At 44.7% G+C, this 20,064-nt stretch overlaps 1 protein-coding gene across 3 annotated transcripts; it reads right to left on the bottom strand.

The window, feature by feature from the left end:
• Positions 1 to 161: 161 nt before the first annotated feature.
• On the bottom strand, positions 162 to 18,801 carry FOLR3 (folate receptor gamma). 3 transcript variants are annotated; one of them, XM_004016288.5, is made up of 6 exons: positions 18,732 to 18,801; positions 5,546 to 5,707; positions 4,342 to 4,518; positions 1,114 to 1,302; positions 778 to 913; positions 162 to 639 (listed from the first exon to the last, which is right to left on the bottom strand). In XM_004016288.5, exons 3-6 carry the CDS (start codon positions 4,504 to 4,506, stop codon positions 353 to 355), a joined length of 777 nt encoding a protein of 258 aa, XP_004016337.1. In that variant the 5' UTR covers positions 4,507 to 4,518; positions 5,546 to 5,707; positions 18,732 to 18,801; the 3' UTR covers positions 162 to 352. The 3 variants fall into 3 exon arrangements, with proteins under 3 accessions (XP_004016337.1, XP_027834843.1, XP_011951385.1); XM_027979042.3 differs by lacking the exons at positions 5,546 to 5,707; positions 18,732 to 18,801 and adding an exon at positions 4,596 to 4,661; XM_012095995.5 differs by lacking the exons at positions 5,546 to 5,707; positions 18,732 to 18,801 and adding an exon at positions 4,615 to 4,661.
• Between the last annotated feature and the right edge of the window lie 1,263 nt (positions 18,802 to 20,064).

Genomic DNA, 20,064 nt, shown 5'->3' with positions numbered 1-20,064 from the left:
GCAGAAGTAAGAGCCCCAGGCTAAGGATCAACTTCCACCCTCTGCTTGCTGATGAACTTCAAGCTAGCCCAGTCCCTTTTTGGACCTCTCAACAGGAAGGATGGAGCAATAAGGGATGCCTACCACCTCCCAACCTACTCATCCCCAAATTATTTATAGAATACAGTACAGACATGGATATATTTATTAGGATAAGCTCTCAGAGGATCCCCATAGGATTTTGGATCAGGATACAATGACCAAGGTGTTATGAGTCCTCCTCATCTGAGAGAGTGGAGCTGGGTTGAACTGAGATATCACCCAGGTTGGGTGCAGGCAAGGAAGGTGTCCAGATGTCAGCAGTGGAAACAGCTTAGTTAAGGAGCCAGAGTGGCAGCATCTGGGTCAAGTTGAGCAGGAGGGGTCCAATCCCCTGGGGTGTGGACCCAGAAGTGGGGTTCTCAGCATAAAATCTCGCCACCTCCTCATTGGGGTTGCCCTGGAAGGGGTCGAACCACATTTGGATGCAGCGGCCACTGCCCCGGCCGTAGTTGCTGACCTTGTAGGAGTGACTCCAGATTTCATTGCACAGAGCAGCAGGTGTGGGGAAGTAGAAGTCAAAGCGGTGGCAGGCAGCTTTCACCGGGCACTGGTTATACCCTGTGGGGAGGATGGAAGACCTGTAGCCACTGGGTCCAGAACCATCTCTTGCTCCACCAACCCCACAACCGCGAATCTCCACAAACACTTCCACACCCCCACCTCCCCCTCCCTCTCCCTACACCCCCCAGTCCTCACCTGCGGACCAGTTCCAGCCCTTGTGCCAGTTGCTCTTGCAAGTGTAGGAGGTGCGGCAGTCTTCCCACCAGATCTGACAGTCCTCTTTGCACAGGGGCACACCCAGGACCCGCTCTTTGCGCCATTTCTGGTTAACCTGGAGGGGTCAGGGGAGAGAGGGAGCCAGTCTGTCAGGGATCTCAGCTGCTATAGCCTTGATGGAGTCCAGGGCTGGGGAGGTGGGGGCGATGCCTCTATCACCCTCAGACCAGAATTCATGAATCACACCCTCCCTGCAAGTGACCAGTGAACTCTGCCCTCTGCTGAAGCTCCTGTCTGTGGGGCTGGTGCCCATACCTCCCGGATCCAGGGCCCCAGGTTAGGTGAGCACTCGTAGAGACAGGTGTCCTGAATAAAGTGGCGCTTGCAAGCAGGCTCCATCTTGCCACAGTGGTCCCAGTTGAATCTGTACAGGTAGGAAATGTCCTTATGGGCTTCTATGCTGGTGTTGACAGAGCAGCAGGCATTCTTCCTCCAGGGGCTGCACTGTGGAGGGGAAGACATGGGGCTAAGTCCTTGAGCCACCGTGGCCATCTCCTCCATATTCTGGCTCCTCTGCCTCGGGTAGATCATCCAGAGGATCACTCGCTGGGGAGGCTGCCCCTAAGCCTGAACTTGAGAGCCCTCATTTTGGGGTAGAGGCAGTAATAATACTGGCCTTCTAACACAGGGGACGTGGGAGATCTGGGGAATCATCATCTGGGGGGACATTATTATTTGTACATCTCTAAACTGTTTGCAAAGTTGTTTCACGTTATCTGGGTTATTTATATTGTTCATTTTGCACCAAGCTGGTATTAACTGAGTGCAGGCACAGTGCTGGCTGCTGAATATACTATAATGAACAAAATAGATCAAATCTCTGCCCTCCTTGAGCTTATGGTTTTAGTGAAAGGCAGGGAGGGGGGATACAGAGAACATTGGGGGCACAGAAAATAGCAGATGCAAAGTCCCTGAGATTCTTCCACTTTATCTTCTCTTACTGAAGATAATGGTCCCAGTCGCTTTGTGGATGGTAAGGTTAAGGTTTTAACTCAGGACAGAGAGGACAGGGGGAATCCTGGACTCAGGTTGTGGTGGGGGCTGGAGGAAAGGGGGCTGGTCTGGCTCTTTCAGGGTCTGGAAGCCCAGGTGAGGGGACTCCTGGTAGGTCTTGAAAGAAGAGGGGTGCAGAGTAGCAGTGACCCACACATGGCCCGGCCATGGGCCATGGGACTAAATGTGGGAGGCATTCCTGGAGAGGTAAGTTCAAGGCAGGTAAGAAGGTAGAAGGGGCTTCCCAAGTGGTGCTTGTGGGAAAGAACCCCCCTGCCAATGCAGGAGACATAAGAGACACAGGTTCAGTCTCTGAGTTGGGAAGATCCCCTGGAGGAGGGCATAGCAACCCACTCCAGTATTCTTGCCTGGAGAGTCCCACGGACACAGGAGCCTGGTGGGCTACAGTTCAATGGGTCGCACAGAGTTGGACATGACTGAAGCGACTTAGCACACATGCACGAGATGGTAGAAGTGATTATGGTTTCCCTTTAGGAATTGCCGTAGGCTGGGAGTCAGGAGCTGAGTGTTCATGAGCCAAACTGCTTAAAATGTCTGAGATGAACTCTAGCACGCAGGCTCAAGTGAGGGGGGGCTGTGATGGGTCCTGACACTCAGGAAAAACTAAGGAAAGTCCTTGACGGCGGAGCCAAACTGATCCCTCTCCAATAACCCAGCCCATGCCCGGAGCTGCTGCCGCAGAGCCTGCTTCCAGGCTTCCCTAGCTTTTTGTGCATACCATTCCTCAGATGCCCAACTCCTGGTCAACTTGCAAGACCCCATCCACTGCATCCCTGACCTGCCAGCCAGGGTCAGTGGTTTCCTCCTCTGAAAGGATTAATACCTGTAAAGAAAAACACTTCCTGGCCCCTTTTGGAGAGGCTCCAGAAAACCAGCCACTCCCATATAGCCTACATCCCTCTGAATTGCAATCACCTGTCTTCCTCAAACATCTGCACACCATTTCTTGGCAAAGAGGAAGTGCTACTAAAGGTTCTTTAAAGCCCCCTTTAAAACTTAAAAAAATTCTAAAAATGCGGTGGTGCATATGGACTTTCAGTTTTGGAAGATGAAAACATTCTGGAGGTGGATGGTGGTGATGGTCGTGATGTTCGCATGTGAATCTACCTGATGCCACAGGATTGCATGCTTAGAAATGCTTAAATGGCAAATTTTATGTTATGGGTATTTTACTAGCAAATGAACTGTTGGAAATGACTGAGAAGTCATGGGCTGCTGAACTTCCCTCTCTTCACTTGAAGACCCTGGAGACAGTCCATGCCAGCCTTTCCCTGGGGACACTGCAGCCCCCCAGCAGTGTGAAGCTTGTCGGGAACTGAGGGAGAGACTAGAGGGAATAAGATACCAGCGTTTCTCATGAGCCTGGAGTTCAACTTCAAGCTCAGAGTCCCTGAGCTGCTTTAGGGATCTTCCCTTGAGACCAGCCTTGCCTCCCCTTCTCTGTGGGCTCAGTGTCTTGGCTCTGGCCACACTGGACTTGGCACCACTTATGCTGTCACCCTGCAACCTGTGTACACGCCGTCCTCTGCTAGGCTGCCCTTTCCTGTTTTGTCTTCCTGGAAAACTCTTACTCAACCTCCAAGGCCAAGCCAATGGCCTCTTTACTTGGAAGTCTTCCCGGCATATTTGATTTGCCACTTTCTCGTCAGGACCTAATGGAGGTGAGGACCTGGCCTATTTGTAGTTCTTTGTTACATGGTGACCATGAGGGATCTGTCTCTCCTATCTTGACTTTGAGCTCCATGGGCTGGCACATAGTGAAGGTTGGGAAAGTTACCCCCAGTCCCTCTCCCGGCTGGATTCTTAGTTCCCATGTCTACCTGTGCCTTCTCTGGGCCTATTTCCTCATTTGTGTAAATAGAGACCACCTACTGCTGCTGCTAAGTCGCTTCAGTCATGTCCGACTCTGTGCGACCCCATAGACAGCAGCCCGCCAGGCTCCCCATCCCTGGGATTCTCCAGGCAAGAACACTGGAGTGGGTTGCCATTTCCTTCCCCAATGCATGAAAGTGAAAAGTGAAAGTGAAGTTGCTCAGTCGTGTCCGACTCTTTGGGACCCCATGGACTGTAGCCTACCTGGCTCCTCTGTCCATGGGATTTTCCAGGCAATAGTACTGGAGTGGATTGCCATTTCCTTCTCCAGGGGATCTTCCTGACCCAGGGATCGAACCCAGTTCTCCCTCATTGTAGACAGACACTTTACCGTCTGAGCCACCAGGGAAGAGACCACCTACCACATACCAAATAGGTATTCACAGACCAGGTGTGCAGAAAACACTTGACCCATAGAGGGCGCTAGATAAACAGTCCTCCCAGTGTTGTAGTGACCTCCTAAGAGAGGTCCACCAGGATCACCTCCCTGCCACCCTCCTGCCTCCATCACTCCAAAGCTGATCTTCCCACCACCCTAACTTCTCCCTTTTTGGGGGTCTTCCCTCTCCCCTACCCCAGACCCCACCCCATCCTCACCTGCTCGTGTAGACTGTCCTCTGGGCCCGGTTTTGCCTTGTGGTGCTTGGCATCCATGCAGACGTTGAGCAGGTCTGTCCTGGCCCGTGGAGTTACGGGGACCTGGGCACCCCATGCAGCAGCCACCAAAGCCAGAAGCAGCAACTGTGTCATCTGCCAGGCCATGACCACTCACTCCTGCCAGGAAGCCACCATAAGACTCTTGGTTAGATTTCCTGTCTCCCTCCCAAACCCAGATCTTCTGGCCTCCTCACCTGGTTTACCCCACTTCACCGATGAGCTGAGTGATGCAGGGCCTGTAGAGGTCTGGACAAACTGGTAGGAATCCACCCCCACCTGAGGACATTTCAACACTAGCTCTGTGACGTGGAGGGAGCCACCACCCCTCTCTAGACATCCCCTTCCGGTTTTGCCAGACAGTTATTTCACCCATAATCAGAGGGTCCTGCATAAGAGGAACCATGGGGCATAATCTGCTGATGGGGTTGTTGAGTGAGAGGAGGGGCACCAGCCAGCCTCTGCTTCTGCTTCCTCAGCTCATCCTAACTCAAAGCAGCCTAAGTTTAGGAGCCAAGAGATTGCCCGCGGAGTAAACAGGGAAGCTGACCAGTGGCCAGATGAAGGCCACTGAGCCATTCAGTTCTTGCTTAAGGTTCCGGAGCCTGTGCCAAGGGAGCTGGGAGTAGCGGGAAGGCTATATGGAAAGCTGTGCTGTGCTGCGCTTAGTTGCTCAGTCATGTCCAGTTCTTTGCAACCCCATGGACTGTAGCCCCCCAGGCTCCTCTGTCCATGGGGATTCTCCAGGCAAGAATACTGGAGTGGGTTGCCTAATCCTCCAGGAAATCTTCCTGACCCAGGGATTGAACCAGGGTCTCCTGCATGGCAGGCAGATTGTTTACCAATTGCGCTACCAAGGAAGCCCTTGTGAGAGCTAAACCTCAGGTCCTTACACCTCAACAACCCTCTGCAACCCCCACTGAGAGGTCTTGGGAAGTCTTCTGGGCAGAGTCAGGACTAGACCTTGGGGAAGGCCAAGAAGTAAGGAGAATGTGGAGGAGAATCTGAACCAGAGCAGTGGGTGGTGGAGGCACCAGAGGAAAAGCCCTCCCAGGACACCAGGGGAGCCCCCACCTTGCCTCTCACTTCCTACCTCCCACCCCTACTTTTCCTCCCTGTCCTGCTCTTACCTCTGCCCTCAGCCTACCTGGGATAGGAGAATGTCTCCCCTCTCTTTTATAAGTCTGTGCTGACTGCTTGGTCAACTGCTCAGTCAGCGAAGTCTAGAGGCTTTGTCTAGGAAACAGCTCAATTGTCTTTCAGTTCAGAGCCAGTTAAATCATGGTATACACACCCAATGGGATTTAACCTGTTGGAAAAGATTGAGAGAACTCTTGACGTATGAATATGGAAAACTTTCCAAGTACATTGTTAAGTGACAAAAGAAAGGTGTATACACTTATGGTCAATTAAACTACAACAAAGGAGTCAGGAGTATACAATGGAGAAGAGACAGTCTCTTCAATAAGTGGTGCTGGGAAAACTGGACACCCACATGTAAAGGAATGAAACTAGAACATTCTCTAACACCATATACAAAAAGAAATTCAAAATGGATTAAAGACCTAAATATAGACTGGAAACCATAAAACTCCTAGAAGAAAATGTAGGTTTAGCACTTTTTGACATAAATCACAGCAATATGTTTTTGGCTCTATCTCCAAAAGCAAAAGAAATAAAAGCAAAAATAAATCAGACCTAATTAAATTTAAGTGTTTGCACAGCAAAGGAAACCATCAACGAAATGAAAAGACAACCTACTGAGGGAATTCCCTGGCTGTCCAGTGGTTAGGACAGCTTCCATGCTTCCATTACAGAGGGCATGGGTTCGACCCCTGGTCAGGGAACTAAGATCCTGCAAGCTATGCAGTGCAGCCAAAAGAAAGAAACAAAACCCAGCCTACTGAATGAGAGGAAATATCTGTGAATGATATAACTGATAAGGGTTTAATATCTAAAATATATAAACAGCTCCTACAACCGGACAGCAAAAATACAAAAAAAAAAAAATTTTTTAATGGGCAACTCCACAATAGTTATTTTTCCAAAGAAAACTTACAGATGGCCAACAGGCACATGATACTCAACATCACTAATCATCAAGAAAATGCAAATCAAAACCACAATGAGCTATCACCTCTCCCCTGAACTGTACATCAGAATGGCTATTATCAGAAAGAACACAAATAACAAACATGGGCAAGGATGTGGAGAAAAGTGAACCTGCTTACACTGCTGGTGGGAACGTAAATTGGTGCAACCACTATGGAAAACAGCATGGGAGAGTCTCAAAAAACTAAAAATAGAACTATCATATGACTCAGAAATTCCACTACTCGATGTATACCCAAGAAAACAAAAACACTAATTCAAAAGATGCCAGCAGGGACTTCCCTGGTGGTCCAGTGGCTGGGACTCTGCGTTCCTGGTATAGGAGTTGGGGTGGGGCATGGTTTTGATCCCCGAGAGCTGGATCCCACATGCTGCAAGTGGAGCATTCACATGCCTGAAGATTCTGAGTGCAACCAAATAAATGAATAAATATTTTTAAAATGCTTTAAAAAACTAATAGAGAGAGACACATGTGGACTTCCCCACCAGTCAGTGTTTAAGACTCTGCCTTCCAATGCAGGGGGCTCTGGATCCATCCCTGGTCAGGGAACTAAGGCCCCAGATCCCACATGCCTCAGGGCACGACCAAAAAAATGTTAAAAAAAAATAAAAAATACAACAAACTAGTGAATATAACAAAAAAGAAATAGACTCACAGATATAGGGAGCAAATGTTAGTGTTAACCAATGGAGAGAGAGAAGGAAGAAAGAACAATATTGGGGTAGGGGACTAAGAGGTACAAGTTACGATGTATAAAATAAGCTTTGAGGATGTATTGTAAAGCATAGGAAATATTAGCGCTATTTTATAATAGCTATAAATGGCGTGTGTGCTTGCTTGCATGTGTGCTTGCTTGCTTCAGTTGTGTCCCACACTCTGTGACCCCGTAGACCATGGCCTGCCAGGCTCCGCTGTCCACAGGATTCTCCAGGCAAGAACACTGGAGTGGGTTGCCATTTCCTCCTCCAATAAATGGCGTATAACCTTTAAAAACTGTAAATCACCATATTGTACACCCGTAATATATAATATTGTATATCAAAAATGCTTCAATTTCTTAAAAAAGAAGAAGGTGTAGAAGGGCAACATGCATCTTTTGTGTAAAAAAGGTGGAGAGAGAATATTTGTGTTTGCAAATTCTGGAGGGAATTCCCTGGTGATCTTGCAAAACCTTGCAGCACAGCCAAAGCAAAAAGTGAAGCAAGAAAGAAAGGAAGGAAGGAAGGGAGGGAACAGGCGGGGGGCGGGGGGGGGGGCGGGCGGGGGGCAGGGGGGCTCGCAGAAAGAGAAAAAGAAAGAAGGAGGAAAAGAGGGAAAGAAAATTCTGAAATGCTACAAAAAATATTTTAAGTGGTTGCTTTGGGGGAGGACTTTGGCTTAGGGATTGGCTTAGAATCTTTCCTCTATGAAACTTTCTGTGCTGTTTTGATTTTTGAACCATGTGAATACATGGTTCAAATACATGGTATATGTGTATACATATACCTTTTCGAAATATACATGTATTTATGTATACTTATATATAAAATATATATAAATTTTAAATATATGTATAAAATATATATAAATAAAATATAAATGTATAAAGTTTATTTATAGATATATACTTATTTATATCAGTTTTGGATATCATACATATATTTACAAAAATATAAACATGAGACTACCAAGCATCCTAGTTCCTTGGGTATAATGCCTGAGAAATTCTTTGCATTTATGCCACATATATTCCATTTTTATGAACAAATGATAGTATGTTTTCCATTTTTAGATATTTTCACTATATGTATTAGTTGCTCAGTCATATTTGACTCTTTGTGACCCCATGGACAGTAGCCCACTAGGTTCCTCTGTCCATGGCATTCTTCAGGCAAGAATACTGGAATGGGTTGCCATTCCCTTCAGCTTTTGACAAAAGAAAAAAAACCTCATGAAACCAAGTCATCCACACTTACACACTAGAATATTATTGTCACATTTAATAACATAGCCTTCAAATTACTTTTCTGTGCCTTGTACAGTCTGAAATTAACTCAAATGCCCTCTGTGGCAAAAAAAAAAAAAAAATCCTTTCATTAATCATTATAACAAAAAGAAAAGAAGGAAAAGTTCACTTTTGCAAGTTAAAAGTGCATGATCCTCAGTCTTTATTTCTCAAATGTTGTTGTAGACAGTAAAATTGCTAAATGGCACTGCTCTTTTTTTTTTTTTAAGTAATATATATTGATATTTTCCCATTATGATTTTGGGAAAACCTTCAAATCCTATCATCACTCAGCTAGTAGAATGCCTCTCAAGGGAGGACAGGGGGCAGAGTCTGTGGTTTCAGTCTGTTTTCAATACATGGTCCTGCTGCAGATAAATCTGAGGTGACAAGGTCAACATCTGCCTGTGAGGTGCTCAACCTTGCCCCATCCACCTGCCTAGGGCTCCATCTTTGCTGAGTGCTGGACCATAGCCAGTGTGTCCTTCCCTCCTTCTATTATACCAGCCTGGGATCTTCAATGTGTTCCTGCTCTTTGCATCTTCACTTTCTAAATAGAGATGTGTATATCTATCTGTCTTCCTTCTCTTATGAGTAGTTTGAAAGTGTTATTTGTAGCCTACTAATTACCTGTCTCCTGTGAGAAACCTGTGTGAAGGTCTAGAAGCAACAGTTAGGATCAGACCTGAAACAACAGACTGGTTCAAAATTGGGAAAGGAGAATGTCAAGGCTGTATGTTGTCACCCTGTTTATTTAATTTCTATGCAGAGTACATCATGTGAATGCTGGACTGGATAAATCCCAAGCTGGAATCAAGATTGCCAGGAGAAATATCAGCAACCTCAGATATGCAGATGATACTACTCTAATGGCAGACAGCAAAGAGGAACTAAAGAGCCTCTTGATGAGGGTGAAAGAGGAGAGTGAAAAAGTTGGCTGGAAATTCAACATTCAAAAATGAAGATCACGGCATCTAGTCCCATCTCTTCATGGCGAATAGAAGGGAAAAAAAGTGAAAACAGTGACATATATGACAGATTTTTTTTCCTGGACTCCAAAATCACTTGGAGAAGGCAATGGCACCCCACTCCAGTACTCTTGCCTGGAACATCCCATGGACGGAAGAGCCTGGTAGGCCGCAGTCCATGGGGTCGCTAAGAGTCAGACACAACTGAGCAACTTCACTTTCACTTTTCACTTTCATGCATTGGAGAAGGAAATGGCAACCCATTACAGTGTTCTTGCCAGGAGAATCCCAGGGACGGGGGAGCCTGGTGGGCTGCTGTCTCTGGGGTCGCACAGACTCAGGCACAGAGTTTGGCAGCAGCAGCAGCCAAATCACTAAGGACAGTGACTGCAGCCATGCAATTAAAAGATGCTTGCTCCTTGGAAGAAAAGCTATGGCAAACCTAATGTGGTGTTAGTCACTCAGTCTTGTCCTACTTTTTGTGACCCCATGGACTATAGCCCACCAGGTTCCTCTGTCCATGGGATTCCCCAGGCAAGAATGTTAGATTGGGTAGCCATTTCCTTCTCCAGGGATCTTCCCAACCCAGGGATGGCAAACCTAGAAAGCGTATTAAAAAGCAGAGACATCACTTTGCCAACAAAGGTCCATCTAGTCAAAGCTATGGTTTTTCCAGTAGTCATGTATAGATGTGAGAGTTAGACCATAAAGAAGACTGAGTGCTGAAGAACTGATGCTTTCAAACTGTAGTGCTGGAGAAGACTCTCAAGAGTCCCTTGGGCTGCAAGGAAATCAAACCAGTCAATCCTAAAGGAAATCAACCCTGAATATTCATTGGAAGGATTGTTGCTGAAGCTCCAATACTTTGACCACCTGATGCAAAGAGCAGACTCATTGGAAAAGACCCTGATGCTGGGAAAGGCTGAAGGCAAAAGAAGGGGATGACAGAGGATGAGATGGTTGGATGGCATCACCAATTCAATGGCAATGAGTTTGTGCAAACTCTGGGAGCTAGGGAAGGACAGGGAAACCCAGCATACTGTAGTTCACAGGGTTGCAAGAGTCGGACACAACTTAGCTACTGAACAACAACAAACATTAGTGTACATAACCACACTAGTAGTCATATACTGAGAACTACTCTATACCAATTAAAATAATGAATGCTTTACTTACACAGTTGTGTCTTATAATCTTCACATCACCCTGCAAAGCTGACGTTATTCCCAACATAAGAATGAGGAAACCGAGGCTCTGGAATTAGCTGAATCTCCAAAAGCTTGAAAGTAGAGGAGTCAGGATTCAACTCAAGTGGGTTTAATTGCAAAGCCCATGTGTTTTCTCTATAACACTATGTTTGCTTTTTATAATGATCTTTAGAGCCTCTCTTTTTATACCTCTGTCTTTTTTTTTTTTTTGGTCAAACCAGCATGGTATGTGAGATCTTAGTTCCCTGTCCTGGGATTGAACCTGGGCCCCCTGCAGTAGAAGCTTGGAGTCTTAACCACTGGACAGCCAGGAAAGTCTGAGCCTTTCTCTCCAAAAACCTCTTTGACTGTACAATTATTTTTTTAGCTCTGCTCAGTTCAGTTCAGTCACTCAGTCATGTCTGACTCTTTGTGACCCCATGGACTGCAGCACACCAGGCTTCTCTGTCCATCACCAACTCCCTAAGCTTGCTCAAACTCATGTCCATTGCGTCAGTGATGCCATCCAACCATCTCATCCTCTATCTTCTCCTTCTCCTGCCTTCAATCTTTCCCACCATCAGGGTCTTTTCCAAGGAGTCAGTTCTTTGCATCAGGTTGCCAAAGTATTGGAGTTTCAGCTTCAGGATCAGTCCTTCCAATGAATATTCAGGACTGATTTCCTTTAGAATTGACTGGTTGGATCTCTTTTCAGTCCAAGAGTCTTCTCCAACACCACAGTTCAAAAGCATCAATTCTTCGGCACTCAGCTTTCTTTATAGTTCATCTCTCACATCCATATATGACTACTGGAAAAATCAAAGCTTTGACTCGATGGACCTTTGTTGGCAAAGTAATGTCTCTTCTTTTGAATATGCTGTCTAGGTTGGTCATAGCTTTTCTTCCAAGGAATAAGTGTCTTTTCATTTCATGGCTGCAATCACCATCTGCAGTGATTTTGGAGCCCCCAAAAATAACGTCCGTCACTGTTTCCATTGTTTCCCCATCTATTTGCCATGAAGTGATAGGAACAGATGCCATGATCGTAGCTTTTTGAATGTTGAGTTTTAAGCCAGCTTTTTCACCCTCCTCTTTCACTTTCATCAAGCAGCCCTTTAGTTCTTCTTCACTTTCCGCCATAAGGGTGGTGTCATCTGCATATCTGAGATTATTGATATTTCTCCTGGCAATCTTGATTGCAGCTTGTGCTTTGTCCAGCCTGGCATTTCACATGATATACTCCGCATAAAAGTTAAAAGACAATATACAACCTTGACGTACTCCTTTCCCTATTTGGAACCAGTCTGTTGTTCCATGTCCAGTTTTAACAGTTGCTCCTTAACCTGTATACAGATTTCTCAGGAGGCAGGTTAGGTAGTCTGGTATTCCCATCTCTTTAAGAATTTTCCAGAATTAGTTCTGCTAAGTTTTGGCAAATAATACAAATAAGGGAAATGTGATCCTTCAGAAATGAGTATCATGTCACCCCGATCCAACCAGTTCTCTCTAATCATGTTATCAAGCAGGTATGCAAATCCTAAATGACACAAAAAGGAATGACCTAAGCTTTTGTTTGCCTTTCTGAGAAAAGCTAAGCATATACAGAAAGAAACAAATACATAAAGTTAGTCCATGCCCAGATCAGTGATGAAAGTATGCCAGGGGAACTCCCTGCTGTCCAGTGGTTAGGACTTTCACTGCCAAGGGCGTGGGCTCAAGTCCTGGTTGGGGAACTAAGATCCCATAAGCAGTATGGCATGGCCCAAAAAGAAAAGAAGGCCAAGAACCAAGAGTTATAACTAATCTAATCTCTTTCCTATGTATGGTAGGTTAAAAAAAAGGAACCAGTTCTTTGACCATTGAGAAGTGAGGTCTATCTGTCCCCCTCACTTGAATGTAGATAGGCTCTGACCAATATTTTAGTGAAAGTGACACTCTGTCAGTTTCTAGTTCCAGGCCTTAAGAGACTATTATGGATCGAATGTTTGTGTCTCTCCAGGGACTGCAAGGAGATCAAACCAGTCAATCCTGAAGGAAATCAACCCTGAATACTCATTGGCAGGATTGTTGTTGAAGCTCCAATACTTTGGCTATCTGATAAGAAGAACTGACCCATTGGAAAAGACCCTGATGCTGGGAAAGATTGAGGGCAGGAAGAGGAGGGGACGACAGAGAATGAGATGGTTGGATGGTATTACCGACTCAGTGGACATGAGTTTGAGCAGACGCTGGGAGATAGTGCAGGACAGAGGAGCCTGGCATGCTGCAGTCCATGGGGTCACAAAGAGTCATACAGGATTTAGCAATGGACCAACAACAACATAATTCCTAGGTTGAAACCTTCTACCTCCCATGCGATGGTTTCAGAGGTGGGGCCTTTGAGAGGTTAGAGGAGGTGATTAGGATTATATGGGATTAGTGTCCTTCTGAGAATCATGAGAGAACTTGCCTCATTCTGCTCTGTACTGTGCCTGGATACATTAAGTCAGCAGTCTGCAACCCAGAAGATGGCCCTCACCAGAACTGGACAGTGCTGCTATCCTGATCCTGGACTCCTAACCTTCAAAATGTTTCTAAGTCCAAGCTCGTACTGGTTGCTGCATGATAAGACAATAAATTGAAAGACGAGTTTGGGGGGCAAGGAATAGAGACTTTATATGAAAAATCAGCAGACAAAGATGGTTTACTAGTGTCCCAAGGAACCATCTTACTTGAGTTTGAACTCAAACTTCTTTTGTACTAAAAGGGATGGTGGGAAGTATGGCTGGTTGTTGCAACTTTTTGATTGAGGAATCCTTAGTTTTTGCAGCTATCCAAAGTCTGTTCATAATGTTTCTATAAACTTCCAATAAGGCAATTTTAAAAAATTAATTATTTTTTGCTGTACCTCACAGCTTGTAGGACCTCAGTTCACTGAGCAGAGACTGAACCTAAGGCTTGGTAGTGAAAGAGTGAAGTCTTAACCACTGGACATCAGGAAAGTCCCAGCAACTATTTTCTGTTCTGCAACTTTTTAATCTCTAAAATGTTAAACCTTTAAAGGTCAGAGCCTTAAGAAGGGGCTGTCATATGTATTTCAGCTTATAGGCAATATTCTTTACAAAGATGCAGGGCCAGCATAACTAAGAACAGGCAACAGAGTACAAGGGTCCGAGCAGAAGGAAGAGATTCCAGCATGGAGTCAGGTTTGTTCTCTGTAATAAGAACTGTGAGAAATTAATTTTGGTTGTTTAAGCCCCCGCAGTATATGGTGTTCTGTTACAGCAACCTGACCTGACCAAGACAGGGATTGGCACCTTCTACTTTCTGCATTTTGGAATACTAGCTCTTAATTCCCTGAGATACCATGTAAGAAGATGGACCATGCAGGAAGATACCATGCAGGAAGAGGACACATTTCAAAGCCCAGGGACTGCATAGAGAGGAGGGGGCCCCAGTTGAGGCCAGCCTCCCGGCAATCTCTGCCCAAGTGCCAAGCACATGAATAAAACCACATTGGATGCTCAGGAGCAGCCCAGACGCAAGCTGAAAACCACCAAGCCATCTCAGTCACTGCCATGTGGAGAAGAGGATTCTTCTGCTGAATCTTGCCAAAACTGCTGACTCACAAAATCTTGAAATATTATAAAATAGCTATTATTGTAAGCCACTAAGCTTATTTTATTTTGTAAACTTGTTATTTTGTAATAATCGTTGAGTTACTGAAAAATTGCAAAATAGTACAGTTCCCGTACTCTTTTTAATTGTTTCCTCAAATGTTAACACATAACCTGACACATAACCCAAGTACAATCATAATAAGTCAGGAAACTGGCATTAACGCAATGCTATTAATTAATTTACAAACTTTGTTTCATTTGCCTGTTTTGCCATCAATGTCCCTTCTCTGGTCCAGATTGCATTTAATTGTTGTATCTCCTATATCCTCCTACAGTCTGTGACAGTTTCTCAAACTATTTTGTCTTTTATGACTAACACTTTTGAAGAATACTGGTCAATTATTTTGTAGAATGTCCCTCAATTTAGGCTTGCTTAATATTTTCTCATAGTTTAGGTTGAGATTATGTATTTTGGCAAGAAAAGCAGAGGAGTAATACCCCTTTCTCAGTGCATCATATCAAGGGGCACGTGATGTACACAATGCTATTAATCCTTTGGTTAAGGTGGTTTTTGTACCATATAATTATTAGTTTCCCTTGGAGAACAATCAGTATTTGGTGGGAAGATACTTTGACATAATGTAAATATCCTCATAATACTCTCATCCACTTATTTTAACAACCAGTTTTGACTGCAACGATAAACCACATAGTTATGAGATGGTTTGTTATGCAGCAATAGGTAAATGGCAACACAATGATAGCATTGCCCTTTTTAAGGTCTCAAATTATTAAGCTTATAACACTCACAGTCACATAGCAATTCTTTATTTTTTGGCCACATCATGCAAATTGCAGAATCTATCTCATGCACCCTGCAGTGGAAGCACAGAGTCCTAACCACTGGACCACCAGGGAATTCCTCAGCTATTCTGTTTTTTGTCCATAGGTACGCCCATGTCCCCTCCCTCCATTCCATCTCCCTTCCCATCCCACCTTTCTAGATTGTCACAGAGCCCCTGTTTGAGTTCCCTGAGTCTTACAGCAAATTCCTTTTGCCTATCTATTTTATTAAAATAAGATATTGAGGAAAAACAAATAATCACACTAATCTTTAAATCCAATCTGTTTACAAATCATAGTAGTTACATATTCACATTTTTATTTATCTTCTTTGAATATTTTGCACAATGCTTTTAAGAGAGTGGACTGAAGAATTATTGAAGAAATCAGCACTGCCTCAATTACTTTCTGATGCGTCCTTGTGAGGCATGAATAGGAAATTTCATAGACAATACTGGCTCCTCAATGCTGCTTCAATCCTGACAATATTTCTGGACAAATATTTCCATGGCGGCTGATCACAGAAATAGGGTCTTCACCTCCCCCCATAATTATACCAGTAACCAAAGTCATGTTATTCCCATCTGCACATTTACAGATAGTGTTAAGACCTACCCCACCCCACCCATAGGGTCCAAACACCAGTGAACTTGTAGAATCTTTGAAACCTACATCCGCCAATCCCAGCTTCCAAGGTCATGGCCAAGGCCAGGGCTGGATGATTTGCCAGTGATGCTAAATAGTCTCCTGTAGTCCCTGGTAAGTGCCAAGACCAACCTTCATCCAGTTCTCCTGAATGTCTTTAATCAATGTCCTTGGTGCTCAGCACCCTCTAGATGAAAGGCGTGATGGCTTGGACACCTCTGGCTATAGCTACTGGTTTTTGTGTGCTTTGACCTGGAGCCCATATTATGCATGACTTCTCTCAAAGGCTTTCTACTGTAGGTGATCAAAGGTTATGGCAGGAACAAAATGCCTGCTCATCACATCAATGAACAGATGGTCAGCTCTGAGTTGACCATTCAGGTGCACTCAGCCCCTGGGGAGACCAGACTACTGTGGAGAGTGGATGGGTCAGTCTTGCAACAGGATCGTATGGTGGCAGTCCCCAGGAGTAAAATGTTACCCTCAATTTTCTTGTGCTTGACTTTGCTCATTTAACAAGAGATGCTAGTGATGATTCCTTTTCAGTGTATATAGAGCTATATGATTATATTAAATAACTTTATTGACTTTAAGTGATTTCTACTGTTTCACTATTAGAGACAGTGCTGTAGTGAGTGTCTTTGCATGTCTATCCATCTTTGTATGTAAGAATCTATGTAGAGGAGTGGGAATTCAAAATGGTGCAGCAAGGTGGGGCTCCCCTGGTGGCTCAGTGGTGAAGAATCTGCCTGCCGATGCAGGAGACATAGATTCTATCCTGGTCTGGGGAGATCCCATATGCCGTTGCACAGGGCAACTCAGCCCGTGCACGTAGCTACTGAGTCTGTGCTCTTCTTGAGCCAGGGAAGCTCAACTACTGAGCCCAGGCACCGCAACTGTTGAAGTCCACATGCCCTAGAGTCTGTATTCCCTGACAAGAAAAGCCCTCAAGGTGCAACTTGCCCCCAGTGCAAGTAGTCCCCACTTGCCGCAGCTAGAGAAAGCCTTTGCACAGCAACAAAAACTCAGCAAGCCAAAAATAAATAAATAAAAATGATTAAAACAGTATGGTGGTTCCTTAAAAATTTAAATATAGAATTACCATATGATCCAGTAATTCTCCTTCTGGGCATATACCCAAAAGAATTGAAAGCAGGAACTGAAACAGATATTTGTATATTCATTTTCATAGCAGCACTACTCCACAATAGCCAGAAGGTGGAAACAACCCAGGGGTCTATCAACAAATGAATAGATAAATAAAATATGGTCTATACATACAATGGAATTAAAAAATGGAGTTCAGCCTTAAAAAAGAAGAAAACTCTGGCACATACTACAACGTGGAAATAACTTGAAAACATGCTAATTGAAATAAGCCAGTCATTAAAAGAACACACTGCATGGCTCCACTTACATGAGATAAATGGAGTAGTCAAACTGTTAGAGATAAGAAGTAGAATGGTAGTCAGTAGAAGCTTGGGGAGAGGTGAATGGGTATGGAGTTTTCATGATAAGTTTTTATAGGGCTTCCCTGATGGCTCAGTAGTAAAGAAAGTGAAGTCGCTCAGTTGTGTCTGACTCTTTGCAACCCCATGGACAGTAGCCTGCACCAGGCTCCTCCAAGCATGGGATTTTCTAGACAAGAGTACTGGATTGGGTTGCCATTTCCTTCTCCAGGGAATCTTCCAGACCCAGGGATTGAACCCAAGTCTCCCGCATTGTAGACAGACGCTTTACCGTCTGAGCCACAGTAGTAAAGAATCCACCTGCCAATTCAGGGGACATGGGTTTGATCTCTGATCCAAGAAGCATTCCCATGCCACAGAGCAACTAAACCCATGTACCATAGCTACTGGGCCTGTGCTCTAGAGCCCAGGAGCCACAACTATTGAGCCCACGTGCCACAACTCCTAAAGCCCGAGTATCCTAGGGCCTGTGTTCTGCAACAAGAGAAACCACCACAATGAGAAACAGCCCGAGCACCGCAACTAGAGAACAGATCCCACTCCCCATGACTACAGAAAAGCCTGCGCAGCAACGAAAACCCAGCATAGCCCCAAACAAGCAGATGACATTTTTACAGAAGGTTCTGTAGGTGGGTGGTGGTGATCATTTCACAGCAATATGAATGCACTTAATGCAGCTGAATTGTACACATGAATATGGTTGGAATGGTAAGCTTTTTGTTATGTATATTTTACCAGAAGTTCAAAAATGTATAAAACACTATAAAACAATGGGGGAAAAGAAGAATCTATCTAGAGGATAAATTCCTGGATTTGAAATTGTGGGGACAAAAGGTACATACATTAGTTACCTTGAGAGAGATCACATTGCCCTCCAGTGTGCACTCATACCCGCAAGAGTGACTATATCCACAAAATCTTATCAGATAAGGAATTATCAAATTATTTCATCATTGCAGAGTTTTAAGCTGGGGAGGGAATTCAATTGGCAGTTTTGAAAGATTCCCTTGGCTGGTGTGTACAGAAGGGGTTGGGTGTGGGCAGGGGGTGAACCAGGAGGACTAGTTAGGGAGCTGCTTCAGGAGTCCAGGGATGGGGTGATGGCATCTGAGACCAGGAGGGTGGCAGTGGGGATTCATTCAACAAAGCAATTCAAGGTTAATTGAGTGGCTGTCTACCACGTGCTGGGCCGTTCTAGGTGTTGGAGTTAAAATATCGAACCAAAGTCCCTGCTCTCATGAAGCTGACATTCTAATAGGAGGAGAGGAGGGGAGAGAAAAGAGATAGTTGGTGATGTTGCTCTGAAAAATTAAAACAGTGTAAGGGAAGGTGATATTTGATCAGCTACCACAGTGCATTGAGGAAAGGAGAGCCCTGAGGATACAGAGGGGCATTTTGTGTTGGTCTCAGCCTATCAAGCAATGCTGTGGTTGGACCAACCCTTGTGGTTCTTATTATGATTGCAAGACACCCTTCAGCAATAACCATTGGGAAACTTTGAAAAAAATAAAGTTTTGTTACTTACAGCACTTGGAAATCACACAGCACCGGGGGCAACACAGCAAGGTCATGTGCAGAGAGACAGAAGCATGTATGAGCATGGGGTTCTGCTTTTGTTGGGGTCGAGGGTGGGGACCTAGGTTTTCGCGGGCTTACTGTTTATCGGTGAATTTAAAACATAAGAACAGAAATTTAAAGCATGGAAAGAGAAAAAACAAGTGACCCAAACAGTTATCAAATTCAACCAACATCTCTAAAACAAAGGAACCTCAGTGCAGGGAGGCGGCTTGGCTTTTTGTCTAGCAATGTGTTTATTCTAGATAACCGTCTTTGAATGCAGGAGCCAAAAATCTTTTTATCTTTTCTGTGAAGGGGACAGCTGAATAGACTTCCTGCTGCTGGTATGGATGACATGGTGATGGCCACTTTATAGAAAGGCGAACCAAGGGATTTCCCTGGCAGTTCAGTGGTTAAGACTCCATACTTCCATGCAGAGGGAGTGGGTTCGGTTCCTGGTCTAGGAACTAAGATCTCACATACTGTGGAGCAACTAAGCCCACTTCACCCACAACTAGAGAAAGTCTGCAATGAAGAGCCCATGTGCCGCAATGAAGACCAAGTGCAGCCAAAATTTTAAAAAAAGAAGACAAACCGGAACTCAGAAAGAAGGTACATCCAGCAGCCATGATTTGACAACAAAAATTGTAACGGAGAAAAGATGGCTGGTTTCTTTATTTTGAAGCTAACACTGAAAGAAATGGCAACCCACTCCAGTACTCTTGCCTGGAGAATCCCATGGACAGAGGAGCCTGGCAGGCTACAGTCCATGAGTTCGCAGAGTTGGACATGACTGAGCGACTAAACAACACTGGGATCATAGCAAACAGCAAAGGTGAGAGGAAAGGTTCAGCCTTTACAGGACAGACGCAGGATTGCCTCCAGTGCTGGCAGCTGTGCATGATTCTTCGGTGTAGTCATAAAAAAAGAAAGAAAATCAAAAATTATTTGCTCCCTTCTTCCCACCCCCCAAAAAAGATAGCCATCTTTGAAATAGATGTATAGGCGATCAAGCAGGCACTTGCATTAAAAAAAAACAAAAACCCAACAACCTATCAGATTTGTAATACAATCTCCTCTGTGATGCAGAGGCATCAGAATCAATGGTGAAGACATTAACTGGCTGGGTAACCGATTCACTGAAAGTTGGGGGAGGGTACATAGTAGCCAGAAATTGCACATCTAAATACAGTTACAGTAGCAAATCCTATAATAATTTTACAAGCTATGGTTTGAAATTCAGTTCATAGCAGTTGTATCAAACTTGAAAGGTCCAGTTGTGAAAGTAGATCAGTTGTCTC

Source organism: Ovis aries, chromosome 15, assembly GCF_016772045.2.
Source record: "Ovis aries strain OAR_USU_Benz2616 breed Rambouillet chromosome 15, ARS-UI_Ramb_v3.0, whole genome shotgun sequence".
NCBI classification, from domain to species: domain Eukaryota; kingdom Metazoa; phylum Chordata; class Mammalia; order Artiodactyla; family Bovidae; genus Ovis; species Ovis aries.
The sequence above is the reverse complement of the archived record's forward strand: the minus strand, read 5'-3'. Positions and strand labels throughout refer to the sequence as shown.

Bases quoted from the DNA above. Each gene is read 5' to 3' on its own strand.
- FOLR3 (XM_004016288.5), bottom strand. From the start codon at position 4,506: ATGGCCTGGCAGATGACACAGTTGCTGCTTCTGGCTTTGGTGGCTGCT. The intron at 1,303-4,341 runs GTGAGGATGGGG...TCCCCTCCACAG, and splicing joins AGGACAGTCTACACGAGCAG to TGCAGCCCCTGGAGGAAGAA. The intron at 914-1,113 runs GTATGGGCACCA...TGACCCCTCCAG, and splicing joins TGGGGCCCTGGATCCGGGAG to GTTAACCAGAAATGGCGCAA.